At 41.3% G+C, this 15,940-nt stretch overlaps 1 protein-coding gene across 3 annotated transcripts in view; it reads left to right on the top strand.

Annotated features, from left to right (window-relative positions):
- The window catches only part of LOC103369037 (WD repeat-containing protein 37-like), a 24,554-nt gene extending 8,614 nt beyond the window's left edge, over positions 1–15,940 (top strand). For 2 of the 3 annotated variants that reach the window (XM_008297619.1, XM_008297621.1), the window contains exons 5-13: positions 680–744; positions 1,101–1,184; positions 4,061–4,199; positions 4,632–4,703; positions 4,937–4,981; positions 5,176–5,252; positions 5,403–5,637; positions 7,106–7,247; positions 15,456–15,940. In XM_008297619.1, coding sequence (XP_008295841.1) covers positions 680–744; positions 1,101–1,184; positions 4,061–4,199; positions 4,632–4,703; positions 4,937–4,981; positions 5,176–5,252; positions 5,403–5,637; positions 7,106–7,247; positions 15,456–15,594 — 998 coding nt within the window. In that variant the 3' untranslated portion in view covers positions 15,595–15,940. The remainder of the gene's footprint in view (positions 1–679; positions 745–1,100; positions 1,185–4,060; positions 4,200–4,631; positions 4,704–4,936; positions 4,982–5,175; positions 5,253–5,402; positions 5,638–7,105; positions 7,248–15,455) is intronic. The other variant, XM_008297622.1, reaches the window with a different exon arrangement.

Genomic DNA, 15,940 nt, shown 5'->3' with positions numbered 1-15,940 from the left:
TGGATTTTACTAGTTGGTGACAGAACAGCGTGTAACCCTGTCGTGTTTTTAATAGATGCATTTCAGTTGCCAACAACTACCTTCGTTTTATTGCTGGATTTTTAAAGGCATGTGTGTTGACTGGAATACTTTGCGGAAAGAAAACATGACCTCAGATTTCAAATACATAATAATTAGAGCCCTGGTCAGAATCAGATAAGTTTGTCGTGTACCACAAAGCTGTTCATAGTGCCTCAGTAAACAGGAGGGGAAAAAAAAAAATTATTATTCTTGTAAAGCCCAAACTTAAAAATAGCGTGATCAGGCTAATCTGGAGGGATATGTTTCCATAGTAACCTAGATGAGACTTATATACAACCTAATGTCCTTTAGACTAGTCTGGTTTGCTGAAATAAGCTCGATTTAACTGATTATCTTGCTTTTTGAAATGCCGCTCTGGACATTCATTTCGCATCTCCATGCTGGACACATGCAAGCGTCCAGCAGTCTTCCAGCCTTACAGACCGAGCTGACGGCCTAAATATGTGCATTTAATACATAAACACGCAACGAGGCTTTGTCTTGTTGGGATGTTTGCTGCTTAAAGCCTTGACATTTTATTAGGCCATTACTGCAGCAGTGAAACCAAACAGTTTAACACTTCATTTCATTCACGGTTCTTTGTCTGTCCGTCACACAGCCAGCCACAGCACCAGTCAGCTGTCACAGAAGCTGAAGACGACCTACAAAGCCTCGACCAGCAAGGTACCTGTCAGCGGCTATGTTAGCCTGTTCGATTGAGCTTGTAGATCTGTCATGTGTGTAAATATTTGAGCTTTTAGGACTCAGGCCTGTCTTTGGAAACACAGCGTCAAAAGCTCCTGTGTTTCTGAGCGAGAGGAAGAAACACTCTCTTCCTCTGAGGTCATCATGTGTAAAGAGTGGGTAAACAAATGAAACTGTGACCCAGAATCCTTGTTTATTTCTTTAATTTTTTTGCCATAAAGATGCATTATTATAATTAAAAAGTGTAGCTAAAGGAAACTCTGTGTGATCTTAAGCATTTGCCAGTAAATGACATCTCCCTTGACTTCTTCCTTTTTAATCTTTTGCCAATGTAGCGCTTGTACACTTTCCAGAGCAAAATAGGTGGACCTCGCAACTTCAGTGTGGCCACATGGGAGTTGTGGGGCGGAGATTCATGGGTAACTTCCTGAATGCTCTGTTTGTCACTAAGCATCGTGGGGGGACAGCTGTGGGCTGAATCTCTTTTTAACTAGAGTCTGACCTTGACTCCTCGTCTCTTCTCTGCTCAGCACCCACACCGAAGTCATTTGGGTGAACGGCTGCATTTATTACATCTGGAATATGTATTTATCTGTTAATTCATTTGCTCCATTTGGTCTTTTACCAACAGAGGAGAAAGTTTATTACTTTTCTGGCCACTTAAGTCACTTTTACACCAAAACAATTAAGCCAAAACACATAATTGGAAGTCAAACTCGTTTGTCAGAAGTCAGAATTTTGTACTCAAGATACAACTAAAATTAAGTGACACTCCTCTTAAAGGAATAGTGCAGTATTTTGGGAAATGTGCTTATTTCCTTTCTTGCTGAGGATTAGAAGTGAACATCAACACCACTCTCATGTTTGTACATTAAAAATGAGGATAATGCCAGTAGCTGGACTTGAAACAGCAGGAAACAGCCAGTCTGCCTCTGTCCACATCTGAGAAAATCTTCCCAGCAGCAGCAAAACTAAGTTTTTCGTCGCCAGAACTAGTGACTTTGTTGTTCCAAACAACAAATATCTGGTGCAATAAGCTCCCATAAAGCTGTGAATTGTGTTTACACTTGTGTTTATACGCAGATTAAAAAATGGACATAAATCCTGGATTTTATGTGGGGAGTAGGCTTGGTTACATTTAACTGAACCGGGTTTGCTGTTTCTGTGTTTGCAGTCCTTATGCTAAGCTAACTGGCCACTTGAAATACAGACATAATAGGAGTATAGAAGTTTTTGTGTACCTCTTGGCAAAAATGCAAATAGCTCATTTCCCCAAAATATCTGAACTATTCCTTTAAATTAACCAGTACAAATATCTTTCCCATCCGGTTATCTTCCACTCTGTGTAACATGTTCTCCTGCCGTTGCCTTTTTTAAAGCAAAGAAACAATCTGAATGCAGCCAAAGCCTGAGCTGAGTGAAGAGTGGGACACGATCCTCTTCTGCTTTAAATGTTAGAAAAAGAGGATTCACGAGATCAAGGGAGGACTCTTGAGATTAACCTCCTGACAGAACTAGCTGCTACATAATCTAACCTATCAAAGACTAATTTTGTAAAGACTGAAGGGACATGAAACTAATGTTGTGCACTAACTATAGCCTCAGTGTGCTACTGGGTTGACCTTGAATGGAATGGGCTCTTTTTCTTGTTGCTCACTGCTCATTGTGTTCTAATGACAGGATAAGACAAATGAGATTGCATCGTAGTGTAATGTGGACACAAACCGTCAGGACAGAATGAGAGTGTGTATTAACACAGTCTGACACGTGTGAACCAGATGCTTCGCTGCTGCGTCTAATGACTACCAATGATCTGAGCTTATTGCTGTGGTCAGCCGTCTGCTTGCAGCAGCATGCAGAGTACAGGCTGTGAGCGCTCTGTGACAAGTCAAACTACAATCCGCTTTATAGTTTGTTGATGTGGAAGCCTGCAGCGACCCAAGGCTGCGTGTGACCAGACCAGTGGATATTTTTAGAGGTGCACCACAGTGACGATCTTCCCTCCCATTTGACACACGAGCAGACTTGATATTAATACTTCAGCCACACGCAGTTTGTTGCAGTGCGATAAACCTTTTGGTTGACATGAAAACAACGCATGTCTCCAGAGTATAAACACACTTGACTTGTGCTGCTTAACATTCTAGGAGCCTGTATCATAAAGATTGTAATGACACAAGTAGAATAACAGAAGAAGCTATAAAAACTATGGAATTAATATCCAAATATTCATTATAGTGGCAAGGATATTAATATAAATAGGTGTCAGAATGTTCTTCACTGAAGGCCTTTTAATATGTTTAGCATATTTCACATCTAGAGTGAGTGTCTCATGATTTAAACATGCTATTATGAACAAGACACACTGCAGGCTCATCCTGCTGCCAAAGCAGAGAGGGAGAGAGAGAGAGTACAGATCATCTCTGCTCAAAGAAACAAGTGCCTGACAAGGAGTTAATTAGCAGTGTTCTCAATTAAAATGCAATTATAATTGGTCATTGGACATTCATCAGTTTCTGCTGAACTGTCTGTCTGTTTGTTTAAAACCCAGAGTGGAGACATGATCTTTCAAAAAAAACAAAGTTTATTCTCTCTCTGATGTAATTAGATGTAATTGTCATGGAAAGAACACTTATTCTGTTCTTTTAAAAATGTCTCTGTAGAATTTTATTAGCACTTTTTTTGCCGTATTGAAAACTTTGGTTCCTGTCAGGATCCTGTAGGAATGAGTTCCAGATCGATGTCATGCTGTCAACAGTTTAAAAAAAAAATCTGATTCATTAAAGTTAACCTGCTGTGAAGCCGTTTAGGCAGCAGTTAAAAGTGAAAATGGCTTTGAGACACCAGTAAACCTGGGTTAGCCATAAACAAACCCACCAATCTGACGTTGTGATACAGGCCCTAGATCTAACGTATCAAACTGCTATCTGTAAATCTGTTGCAACGACAAGCTGTGTGATACCTGGAAAACAAGACTGGAAAAAAACTACAACTATACTTGGATTGGATCACAGTCTGCAGCCAGACATCAGTTATGTTTACTGAACCAAAGTTCTAAACTCACTTACAATAATAGTAGTAAGGCACAAGTACTGTAAGTTAAGATGTAAATACCATTTTTTTTAGAGTATTGATCTTCATTCGGACAACTTTCTATTGGTGCACCTGCTGTTTCTCTCATTTTAGCGACACTGTGTGCAGTTAGGTTTTGGTTCAGCAGCTGGATCAATACCCATCCCTTTCTGCTTCTTCTCCCTCCGTCACACCCGCCTCTCCTCCCTCCCTCCCTGCTCAGATTGTGTCCAGTTTCAAAGCCACCACAGGCTCCCGGGCTTTGTGCCAGCTGCTCAAGGAGTACATGGGCCATCGGGATGGGATCTGGGACCTCAGCGTAACCCGAACCCAGCCAGTGGTCCTGGGCACCGCCTCGGCAGGTACACCGAGTGGTTTTACACACTACATAAATCAATCACTGCGGCTTTCTTTTATACGCAGCCACAATGGTTTTAAATAAGAATAATTAGTAAAGACTAAAGGTGCTGCAAGCAATATTTCCGTCATTATATCATTGTCACATTAATTGTGATGCCTTGGTGCAATTAGCAAAAAAATGAGAACATAGTTACGATGATTGATGGCTTCTGCTGTACACTAGTAGTGTTTTAGTGCTAATATTTATCTACACTAATCCTCTAGAAACACGATTATGGCTTAATTTATTTTAAGAGACTTGTTGAACCTGATTTAGCTCAACAATGCAGAAATCCTTCCACTATGCCCACTATGCAAATATAGTACGTCACTGTATGAAATCATTGACTGATGAGTGCTGGTGCATGTTAGTCACTTCTGCTCTCCCTTAACAGACCACTCAGCTCTACTGTGGAGCATAGAGACTGGGAAATGTCTGCTGAGGTATGCCGGCCATGCAGGATCAGGTAATTCTACCTCAGACATGTTGTATGTCATTTCAAAGTGCATGAGTTTAAACTGTATTAATCATAGTAAATAATAGTTTGGAATAACCTTAAATGGATGTATGACTATATGTGAAGCACCTTCTGTCACGTCATACCTGTTTTTAATAACTGGTTCGTCCAACATTTGCTCACATGCCTTGTTAGATAACAGGAACACTTGATGTGTTTCATCGTTGTTTTCTCTCCTACAGTCAACTCCATCAAGTTCCACCCCACAGAGCAGATGGCCCTCACAGGTATGTGTTTGAATCAATGTGTGTTTAATTTGCTGAATTGACTACATTTAATACAGCATCTGTATCAACAGGTTTGTTCTCCTCGGGACTGTTCCAACCATTTTCTGCCGCATCTGTTGTCTCCGGCAGTCCCCTGTGTGTAGATCTAAATGCGTTGCGTGTCTATTGATGTGCACCTCCACATGCTTCCACAGCCTCCGGGGACCAGACAGCTCACATCTGGCGCTACATGGTGCAGCTTCCTGCCCCCCAACCACCACCAGATGTCAGTGTAAGTAGCTTCTCTTCCGAGGGTTTCTACAACCTGTTAAAAAGGATTTATTGCATTTGCCAAATAGGTCACTTTATCCTCCACAATTAATGAATCACACCAAAATGAGACAATGTGCAGCGACTGATCTGTTGTGTGTCTTTTCTTCAGGCTCCATGTGATGATGACCAGGACTCTTCAGACAGAGAGGAAGGCGAGGTGGACGGCGAAGGCCCATGCGAGGTCCCCACGGTCCGCGTTGCTACAGCAACCCTGAAGAGCCACCAGGGCGTGGTGATCGCAGCTGATTGGCTGGTTGGAGGCCGACAAGTGGTGACAGCTTCCTGGGACCGTGCTGCAAACCTGTATGAAGTGGAGACGTCTGAACTGGTTCACACGCTCACCGGTGCGTGAAGTGGCTAAAGAGTTATGTCGTAGTGGAGCATGTTATGCTGCTCTCATGTCATTTAGTTAGTCCAGCAGTCTGGAGTCACGGTACAGCTCAGTCTAAATTAACACCTAACAAAGCAAACTAATGTCAGCTCACCCACACATCTGAAGTTTTCAAGTTTCTAAAAAGACATGAAAGTAGGTTTTGAGGGAATGCCTGTAGCGCAGTGTTTTACCGCTTAACAGGCCCATTTTGACCTGTTTTTGTCGCCTTCAGTGAGGAGGTAATAAGTAACTGAGCCTAAATGGAAGACGAAATGGACCGTTTGTTGTCATCGTTAATTTCCTGGAGCAGTTGTGAACAAAATTGGCTCTTGTTGTTTCATTCCCAAACTAAGCAGTGAGAAACCTCTGTTTAATCTCCTTAACGTGACAATACAAATTGGAATAAATATAATCCAAGGAGATAATTGATGCCATTCTCATAATGGATTACTAAATGTAAAGGCAGAGCTTAGCATAAAGACTATAAAAGGGGAACCGACTTGCATTCCAGGTTCTTTAAAGCTTATTACTTCACATTTTGTATTTTTTTTCCCTTCAACAAGTTGATGATTTTAAGGAGGATTTTGTGCTTTTTTCTTTGTAAAGTGTCGTAACTTTAACCAACAGTCCACGAATTTTACTGTCAGCAGTACATAAAGTTTCTCTTTTATATACTTATTTTCCTTCCACAATGGAATGAGAGGAAGCAGTGACTATCACGTGTACGACTCTCTGATCTCACAATGCAACGCTCTGCATTTTATAGATGAGACAATTACCGACGTGCGTCACTATCGCAGTCAGTAATGACACAAAATGATGATGGTTAGCGAGCAAGTGTCCGAAATCAATTTTCTGTCCACTATTGAGTAAACTATTAAGTGTTTAGGGAGGAGTGGATGAGTGACAAAGGGGGTGATTTTGGACACAGAGACCTTAGAAGACCAGCGGTTTGGCTTCTGGCAGTCGCTTTGGTTTAAGCATACAGATGTAAGGTGGGCGTCAGTCTCTTCCAGCACGACAAACTGTTCCTTTAACATGTCTGTGGAACTAAATCTTCTGTCTGTTTGGCGTAGTCTCAGGATGTTTTGTCCTCCCCACTATCCCCTTCAGTAGTAGAAACAAAAACAACAACCAACCTACAATTCAATTCAATTCAATTCAATTCAATTTTATTTGTATAGCGCATATTTACAACAACAGTCATCTCATAGCGCTGGGAATGTCAGGAAGGCAGTCTTGCTGGTTGTTTTTGGTGAATTATCCAGTTTTGATGACGACGTTTTCCTCCCTGCTTCACCATAACAGTCCGTCCGTCGTGTGCTTTCTCTTTGTAGAAACGGTTTTTCCTTGTGCAGATCATTTAATAATGCACAAATGGAAATGAGTGGACTATTGTATTATTGTGTGTCTGTGTGTGTGTGTGTGTGTGTGTGTAGGCCACGACCAGGAGCTGACCCACTGCTGCACCCACCCCACCCAGCGCCTGGTGGTCACCTCATCCAGAGACACCACCTTCAGACTGTGGGACTTCAGAGACCCGTCCATCCACTCTGTCAACGTCTTCCAGGGACACACTGAGTAAATCATGACACACACACACACACACACACACACACACACACACTGAGACATTGCTAATTAATACTTAAATGTTCCATGTGACGGACAGTTGGCGCAGCAGTCTTTGTTTTGCCCACAGGGTGGTGCTGTAGCATCTCCTTGTTCTGTGATTCCCTCCAGCACTTTCTGCTTCTTCTTTTTTTTTCTTCCCTCTTTTTTCCTTTTACATTAATTTACAGACCCTACTGCTCTAAGCCAAATCCTCCACTTGCTTCTCATTCATTACTGAGCACTTCTCCTCACTTCGACAGTTTGCTTCTCGTCCTCGTCTGCCTGCCTCCTCCTACCTCTCTTTCTCCCTCGCTCTCCTGTTCATTTATCTGTCCGTTTCTGCGTTAATCCCCCACTCTGTGTAATTTGGCACTTCGCTCGCTGTTAACACTCAATTGCAGCCGCTCATTTCAAAACGATGACTGTCAGGCTTGTCTGTGGCTTTCAATGGCAGCGCTCTTTAAAAGGCGTAAGTAGAGAGTGTGTGTGTGTGTGTGTGTTTATGCGCATGTCTACATGTGTGTGCTGGCTGGCTGGTACTCTCTGGCAGCCTTTGATTGCAAGTGGGGGGATTACGTAGAGCTCATTATGTACGACCCCAACATGTATAATTCCTGCAGATCCCACTCTAATTCTCTCCCATAGACAATTGGCGTAATGAGATTAAGCACCAGTGTTTCACAGTTAACAACAGCCCTCCTCATTTCATTTCCTCTCCTTCCCTCCATCCTTGTTTCCTTACCGAATTTCCACTTCCATCCTTGCCCGTTGTGCGTTTACGGCAACAAACCTGGCGGCAAATGTAATGATTCCCCAGAGCTCTGCTGTTTACGGAGAGGTTAGATAAAGACCAAAAAAACTTGTTGAAGTAATAATTAACTTAGTACTTAATTAATTGACTAATTGACAATCCTCAACCAGCCCCGGGTAACCTCTACCGATATCGTGCTTTTGTGTAGCGAACAGTTCAAAAGATGTCAGTCAGAAATGAGTTCAACAAGTAGTTGCAGGTAATTTTTCTGTCTGTTCTGCAGCTAAATATCGTCGGACAAACTGTTGCAGCTGCACGGGGATATTTATTCTGTCAGTAAATTGATTGATTGGTCTCACAAAATGCTTCCCAGAGTCTTCGGGTGTCTTGTTTTGCTCCAGCAAAAGTGAAAAAGATAAATGTTTTGCTTAAAAGATGAAGAAAACCAGCAAAGTAAAGGTGAACCGGTTGTTGGCCTGGCTGATTAGTTATTGTTATTTCATTTTAATTGATTCCCATTAAAATCTAATACATTTAAATATGCATTACTTTCACTCATCTGCCTTTCTCATTTGATTGGTTGCAACCAGTACCAAAGGATAAATGGTGAACATTTGTCTTTCAGGCAAACATACGTAAAATTTAAACAAATGAAGAAGTTTCAGCAAAGTCTGGTTTTGGATTTTATCTTCACATTTGGCATCTAAAGAAAAGATAAAGCCAGTTCTTTCTTTTATTTTTTTTGTTGCCGTTTTTGATTTTTAAAAGTCATGATTTACTGTCAAAATAGCTGCAAACTAATTTTTCTATGAAGCATTTATTCTACATTAATTAGTGAACGCATCGTTTTATTTCCGTGTGAGAGGAGAAGAGAGTAAAAGGTCATCACTTAAACTAAACTCTGTCCAACACTTTTTTCCACTTTCCACCTGTAAATCTTTTTGGTTCCAACTGCATCCTAAAACGACCACAAATCACCATTTGTCTCGCTAATTTCCCAGATTCTCCAGCCTCGCGTAACGCTGTGGCATAAATGGCATAATCTCCCTCTAGTGGAAACAGCAGCGGAGAGGACAGTGTGAATGGTTTAATAGGCAGAAGAAGTTGAGAGCTCGAGGGGAGACAGTCTCTCGTTTCCACCGTCTTCAGCAGCAATTACGGCTAACGCTCCCTGACAGCGAACCTCGGCGGCTAAAAGTGCCGTACACACCCTCCGTCCCACCACCCCGCTGTAATTGCAGTGTAATGACAACCGCGCACGAGCTAAGAAAACGGCCGAGAGCAAACGAGAAATGACAGCGGACTTGCTCTACAAACGGGATGCCATGTCACGTTTGCCTCTGCTGCCATCGACTGCTTTCGGAGACATTTGATTGCGGTTTGATAGAGATTTGTGTGTGTGGTGGGGTTTGGGGGGGCGTCTGCATGCAGATGTGACATCCTCTCCGGAGGAACACACCGGCACTTACCAGGTTCTCAGAGACCGTCAGGTTTGCTGCAGCACAGCAAAAATAACAGAGTGCTCTTAAACCTCTTAGTCGTCTGTACTTGAATTGTTTCATTTACATTTCAGGCATTTGGCTTACACTCTCATCCACTTAGAGTGAGTGCGTTTTAAGATTCTGTGAGATTTTCATACATTTAAACATCAGTCATTAAAAGCGGTTGCTCGGAGCAAAGCCCCAGTGCAAATACTTCAGCGGATTCATGTATAGAAAAGAAGTGCTGGTAGGTGAAGACTTAACAAAGAAAGGACTGTGCTGAGTTTTGTCATTTCCTGTGTTTCCCTTTTTCAAATTGTGTTGCTGTCATTTGCTGTGTGTCTAAATCACACTGACATGCTGTTGGATCAATCCAGCTCACCCTCCCAGTTCATGTCAAAAAAAACTTCATGTGCACACTTTTATTAAGTTCATGGGACTTTGCAGAATCTTCTTCAAATACATTTTTTTGCTATATTACAATCCTGTGGTGATTCCAAACAATTTTATTTGGAGTTAAGTTTTAGGATTTGTTAAGGTCCCATTAACTTAATAGATGTTTCAGCAGGATTTCTTTTTTTTTTTTTCTAGAAAATTGATGAACTGGCAGAGTGAGGTCAGTTTGTGTGTAATTAACCTATTGCGTTTTCTTTTTTAGCTATTTTTATTAGTATTTTTGAGTAATTTATCCAAACTTCTAGGTTCACAATGAATGTGAAGCTAATAGAGGGCTTTCGTCAAGTCAGGTCAGCTTTATTGTCACTTCTGCCACATGTACAACATACACAGAACTGAAATTACCAAACTCCGAGGCGACATGGTGCAAAATGAACATAGAAAAATAGTATAAAAATAGCAATAAAAAAAAGAACAATATCCCCCCAAAAAAGACACAAACAGCAGTCCAAGATAGGATACAGAACTTCCCCTTGGGGATCAATAAAGTATTTTTATTGTATTCCATAGTCAAATCAAGTTAATACCCTCTGAACTTAGTCATGCTGCTATGAAAACCCGTCTTTGTTCTGACCAGCAGGATCACACTGAGCTGAACCCACAGAAAAAGTTAAATATGCATTTATAGATATCTCTCTGTTTGCAGCTTCTAATCAGAGTGATGTCAAATGTTAAAAAATTAGAAGTGACAGTAGATTCCTCTTAAAGCAAAAGATTCCTCCTCGGTCTGGGCAGTGCCTTCCTTTAAACCCTTTTTATCTTATATTTGCCTGTAAAATACATCAGTCAACATCAGTGAACGAAATTTTGAGTTAAATTGAAAATCTTTGGTGTAACACAATCTCCAACACAAAACTTAATTGAAATGCTTTTTTTTAAATGTAGGTTTTACATGTGTTTAATTAAAAGAGAACATAATCAGATAGTGCTGCCAGCAGGACTTTGTTTTAGATAAAAGAGTGGTGACTACAAACAGAGAGAGAGGCAGCCAAAATAGTGCATTTTAATCATCTTTTTTCCTCAGAATTCAGTTGAAAAAACAAGAATATTGAATTTCGGAATCAATAATCAGCCAGGTCGATAACATAAAGCCACGTGGAAGGCTGTTATGCAGACATTAACGATGGATGTGAGAGCTCCACGTAGTATTCTGAGAATTATTTTTATTTTGTCAAAGCAATTAAACATTAAAATGACTGAGAGCTGATTTCTTATTAAAACCAGGAGAGCAGCTTTAAGCCATAACTGTTTAAAGTCTATAGCTGTTGAAATAAAAATGTGTTTGTTTGTAGAAGCGTCAGGTCGGTTTGGACTGACGCGCCGTAACGATCTACTATGACCTCTTGAAACGGTTCCTTTGGAGGAGAACATGTAGAAACAGGACAGGCGGAGGCAGGATGTCTCCTGTAGTGCCTCGTCTCTCAGGTGTTGTTGAAATCTCACCACTCTCAGCCTCTCGTGTGCCACCCTTCTCACAGCTGAGGGACCTTTGGGCTTTACCGTTAGGGAGACATTCAACTCACCTTAACCTCTGTGAGTGCAGAGAGCTCCCATGATTCCTCTCCCTCTTTCTCCCTCTCTCTTTCTCTCTCTCTGCCTCTCCAGCTCCCCAAGTCTCCAACCAGTCCTGACCTTGGCTGTCAGAGACACTGCAGAGCATTAAGTACCTCTGAATACTTCCCTCCCTCCTCACACCCATTCTAAAAACCCTTTAACCTTAATCAACCTTTTAATCAATTACCTTGTCTGATTACGCTCCCCACACACCTCCCACCCAGCACACCCCCTTTCCTCTCCCTCTCGCTATCTCTCTCTGCACCTCTTGTATTCCCAGGTGGGCTGTACCCTGCAATGTCAGAAGGTGCCTGTAACGATACAGCAGTTTCCTTGAGCTCCGGCCTCTCTAATAGGACAAAGTTTAGTCCGCTAATTAGGCCTTAATGCCGTGTCAATTTGAATTAAGGGAGAAGCCAGTTTTAGCTAGAAAGAGGAGATGTGGAACCCAAGACTGTATGTGTGTGTGTGTGTGTGTGTGCATGAGGAGACATTACACAACCTTAGTCAGGAATCAGAAATCCCATGCAGCTTTTTTTTTTCTTTTTAAAGCTTCGCTCCATGAATGAACGGGAACATAAAGGAGAGAGCGACTGACGTATAGTTATGGAAGTGTTACGGCTAGCCCTGACTTTAGCGCTAGCATGTGCCATCACAGCTGGGCGGATAAAGAAAGGTCGTGCAGGATGGAGATGCTGTTTGCATGTAAAGAACGCTTCCAGTGCGCCCAACGTGGCGGTTAAAAAGATCAGATGAATAAATAAATGTTAAATATGTAAAGTAGAAAAATAAGAGTAGGGAGTTTATAGGTGACCTTTTTTTGGTTTCGGGTCTGCTGCACCTCTGATCACACCTCAGATCAGAGACAGATGTGAACGCAGTTTTGCTTTCTACTACAGCTGTAGGTTTGTGCACCCGTGGGTGGCTTAAAGGAGGCCTTCGTTGTTTAGTGTTAACACAAGAGTCCAGTTAATTATTCATCAATTAAGCTCTAATGAGTTCGACTGCGTTAGCTGCACATGCCATAAATACTAGTTCATATTTAATGTATTTTGCTGCATTTTTACTTTTTCCCTAAAAAATGAACAAACGTGTGATTTGGGATCCCAGAACTTATACAACTGTTTACCTACAGGGATACAGCCACGGTGTAGTGATCACCTCTGTAGCTGCCAAAATGTAAATAAAGAACTTTAACTCAACCGGAATAGAAATTGTGATTTGATTTTAAAAAACAAAATCCACATCGTGTTAACAAGAAAATAAACAGCAAGCTAGGATTGTAAATGGGGTTGATTTATTTATTTATGATCAGTTGATCAAGAGTAATAACCAGCTGTCATTGATTTGTGTTGTTATAACGCGTTAACACCTACTGAGACTGTGATAACTAGTAAGGAAACTAGCAGAGAACCTGATACTCTGTGCTAAAGTAAAGGCTCAATTGTTGATAATAGATAAATATTGAATAATGAAGTAATTGGTAGCAAGTTGAAATGTGTCCTCCTTGTTAACCTGCCACCCTGACTTTATCCTCTAGGAGCAGAGTTGAGGGTAGAGGGGATGTTTAGTTAAATAGTTTACCTTCCTGACTGACTGTAAGTTAGAATCTATGGCCTCGACTTGGACTCTAAAACCAGACTGTACTGATTGGTCCACGGTGCTGTCCGTGGTGCTGAAGCAGCACACAGATTTGGGATTGAGCCTTTTTTCTTCTCAGTATAGACTTCATGTCAGTTTGACATCACCTTCTGTATTGCAGCCTGTACACTCTACAGAGTAGTTTCACCAGAGCAAGTCCAAAGAGCAAGAAGGTCAGAAACACTGCTGCCTGTAGGATTACATTGTATTTTACATAACTATAGATTGGGGCTGCAAGGTGGCTCGGTGGTTAGCACTGTTGCCTCGCAGCTGGAAGGTTGGCAGTTCGCGTCCCGTTGAGGACACCCGGGATCTTTCTGTGTGGAGTCTCCATGTTCTCCCCGTGCAGCGTGGGTTCTCTCCGGGTTCTTCGGCTTCCTCCTACAGTCCAGAAACATGTTGAGGTTAATTGGTGATTCTAAATTGTCTGTAGGTGTGAATGTGAGTGTGCTTGGTTGTCTGTCTCTAAGTTGTTCTGAGCTGTCCTGTCACTGTTAGAATCGATTTTAGGGTCTTTTATTGGTTTACAAAGCTCCTTACGGCCTGGATCCTTTGTATTTATCAGACTTGCTTTTATCTGTCGAACCCTCTAGAAACTTTAGGTCTTCTGGTTGTGGCTTTTACACTAAACCTCAAGTATTATTTTATCATTACTGATCTTGGAATTTTATTTTATTGAGTGATTTATCAGATATATATTTATATGTCTATGAAGATTCTCAGTCATCCAGGTCATGGGTATTCTCGTGGTTTGAACGTAGCAACTGGACTTGCTTGAGTTTCTTGGGGACGTTTCGCCTCCTGTGATAGACTGGTTACCTGTCCAGGTGAACCTGCCTTCACCCTGAGTCAGCTGGGATAGACTCCAGCCCCCCATGACCCTAGTGAGGATTAAGCGGTGTATAGATAATGGATGGATGGATAACTACAGATATAGTTTTCAATATAAATGTTTGGTGTAACCTGGGAGTGGGATGTTAATGTAGCTGAGAAACAGGCTCAGCTGCTTCAGTTAGTTCAGATGAAGTTTATATTGTCAAAACTACAGTTTTTATTTATTTATTTTTTAAAAACAGACATTATTAAAATGAGAAAATAACATATGACCTACTGCAGTGAATGGATGAACAAAGCAGCTATACACTGCTGAGACTGACGCTGAATGTATGTAGAGAGCAACGTGGAAATCGTCTTTCGCAGCATCTTGACAGCTTGAACACGTTCGGTGGTGTGAACGCTTTCAAGTCATCTTTTAACCCATCACGCTGTCCTGACAGCTGCACCTATGTGACAAAAGCTCACCGTGGGTGACAGATCCTGCCAACGTTTCTGTCCTCTTAGGGGAAGGTGATAACCTGTAATGTTTTAGAAATCAAGAACATCACCGCGTTAATGTTGGAACGCAGCTGATACATTCTCTCTGGCATCCTGTTCGACACGTCGCTGCGACGCGTCTGCCTCCTCTTCTAGGTGCAACAACGTCTGTGAAAGAGAGTCGATAAACTGGATATAAATAAGTTTTCTTTTGCAAAAACTTTCTTTTTTCTCCTGAAATACAAGATAAATGTATATTTTCTTACCAATGGATTTATCTGATATTAAACAGTTTGAACAGATCAGACACACACGGTCCTCTCTACAGGTACAGTCATCCTCAGATGTATTCATACCCTCCCATTAAAGAAGAAAAACCAGCTGCCTTTCACTGTAATAAGCTGAAATTGACAAAAGCAATAATAAATAAAAATTGAATGACATTGCTTTTGAATTGTGGTTCAACAGAAATATTTAAAAAAAACATTAAAAAAACAAACAAAAAAACAAGCAAATAAGCATGATGTGACCCACAAACTAATATTTAGTTGAACAACCCTTTGAGCCAATCACTGCCATCAGGTGTTTTCTGTAACTCTCAGTCAGACTTCTGCACCTGTTGACAGGTATTTTGATTTCACTCCTCATCAGCAAAGTGCTCTAATTTGTCTGGGACAGTTTTGTTTTTTTAAATTATTCTTTTCAACCATAATTAAAAAGCAATGTCTTATTTCACAAAATTATAATTTAGAAAATTCTTATTTATTATTACTTTTTTCAGTTTCTAGTTATTTGACTGACTATTGTGAATTTTGTCTTTTCTTTAATGGAAGGGATGAATACATTAGAGGACGACTGCATTAGTTATTCACTACAGCAGTTACTGCACTTTAAAGGAAGTCGTGAAATCCGTGTGAATCCCTTTAATGTAAAACAGTTTAGATTAAAACTGTCTGTGTGTGTGTGTTTGCTTTGCAGCACGGTGACGTCTGCGGTGTTCACGGTGGGCGACAACGTGGTTTCGGGGAGCGACGACCGCACCGTCAAGGTGTGGGATTTGAAGAACATGAGGTCGCCGATAGCAACCATCCGCACAGACTCGGCCGTGAACAGGTAGCTGACTGGAGGGACTTGGCTGTTACAGAGTTATAGAGGATTCTTGTCTGTAGATAAATAAGGTCATTACAGAATCACTCCATTGACTGTTCTGCTCGTATTAGAGACGAGTGGATCGGTGCTGTCAATGAAACACTTGAATATAATGCAGCTTGAATAGCTGCACATTTGTTGCACCACTTCACCGGTTGTTAATGGTATCAATTAATCTGAATAGATTTTTAAGCGATACATTAATGTGATTCTACACATGGATGAGTATGTTGATGTATTCATGTTTACTGTGTTTCCTGGCTAATGAGGCCATTGGCCGCCGGGTATGGAATATAAAATGAACATAAAAAGCC

Source organism: Stegastes partitus, unplaced genomic scaffold (assembly GCF_000690725.1).
Source record: "Stegastes partitus isolate 25-593 unplaced genomic scaffold, Stegastes_partitus-1.0.2 Scaffold1231, whole genome shotgun sequence".
Lineage (NCBI taxonomy): Eukaryota > Metazoa > Chordata > Actinopteri > Pomacentridae > Stegastes > Stegastes partitus.
Note: the sequence above shows the minus strand (reverse complement) of the source record. Positions and strands in the feature narration are given on the sequence as shown.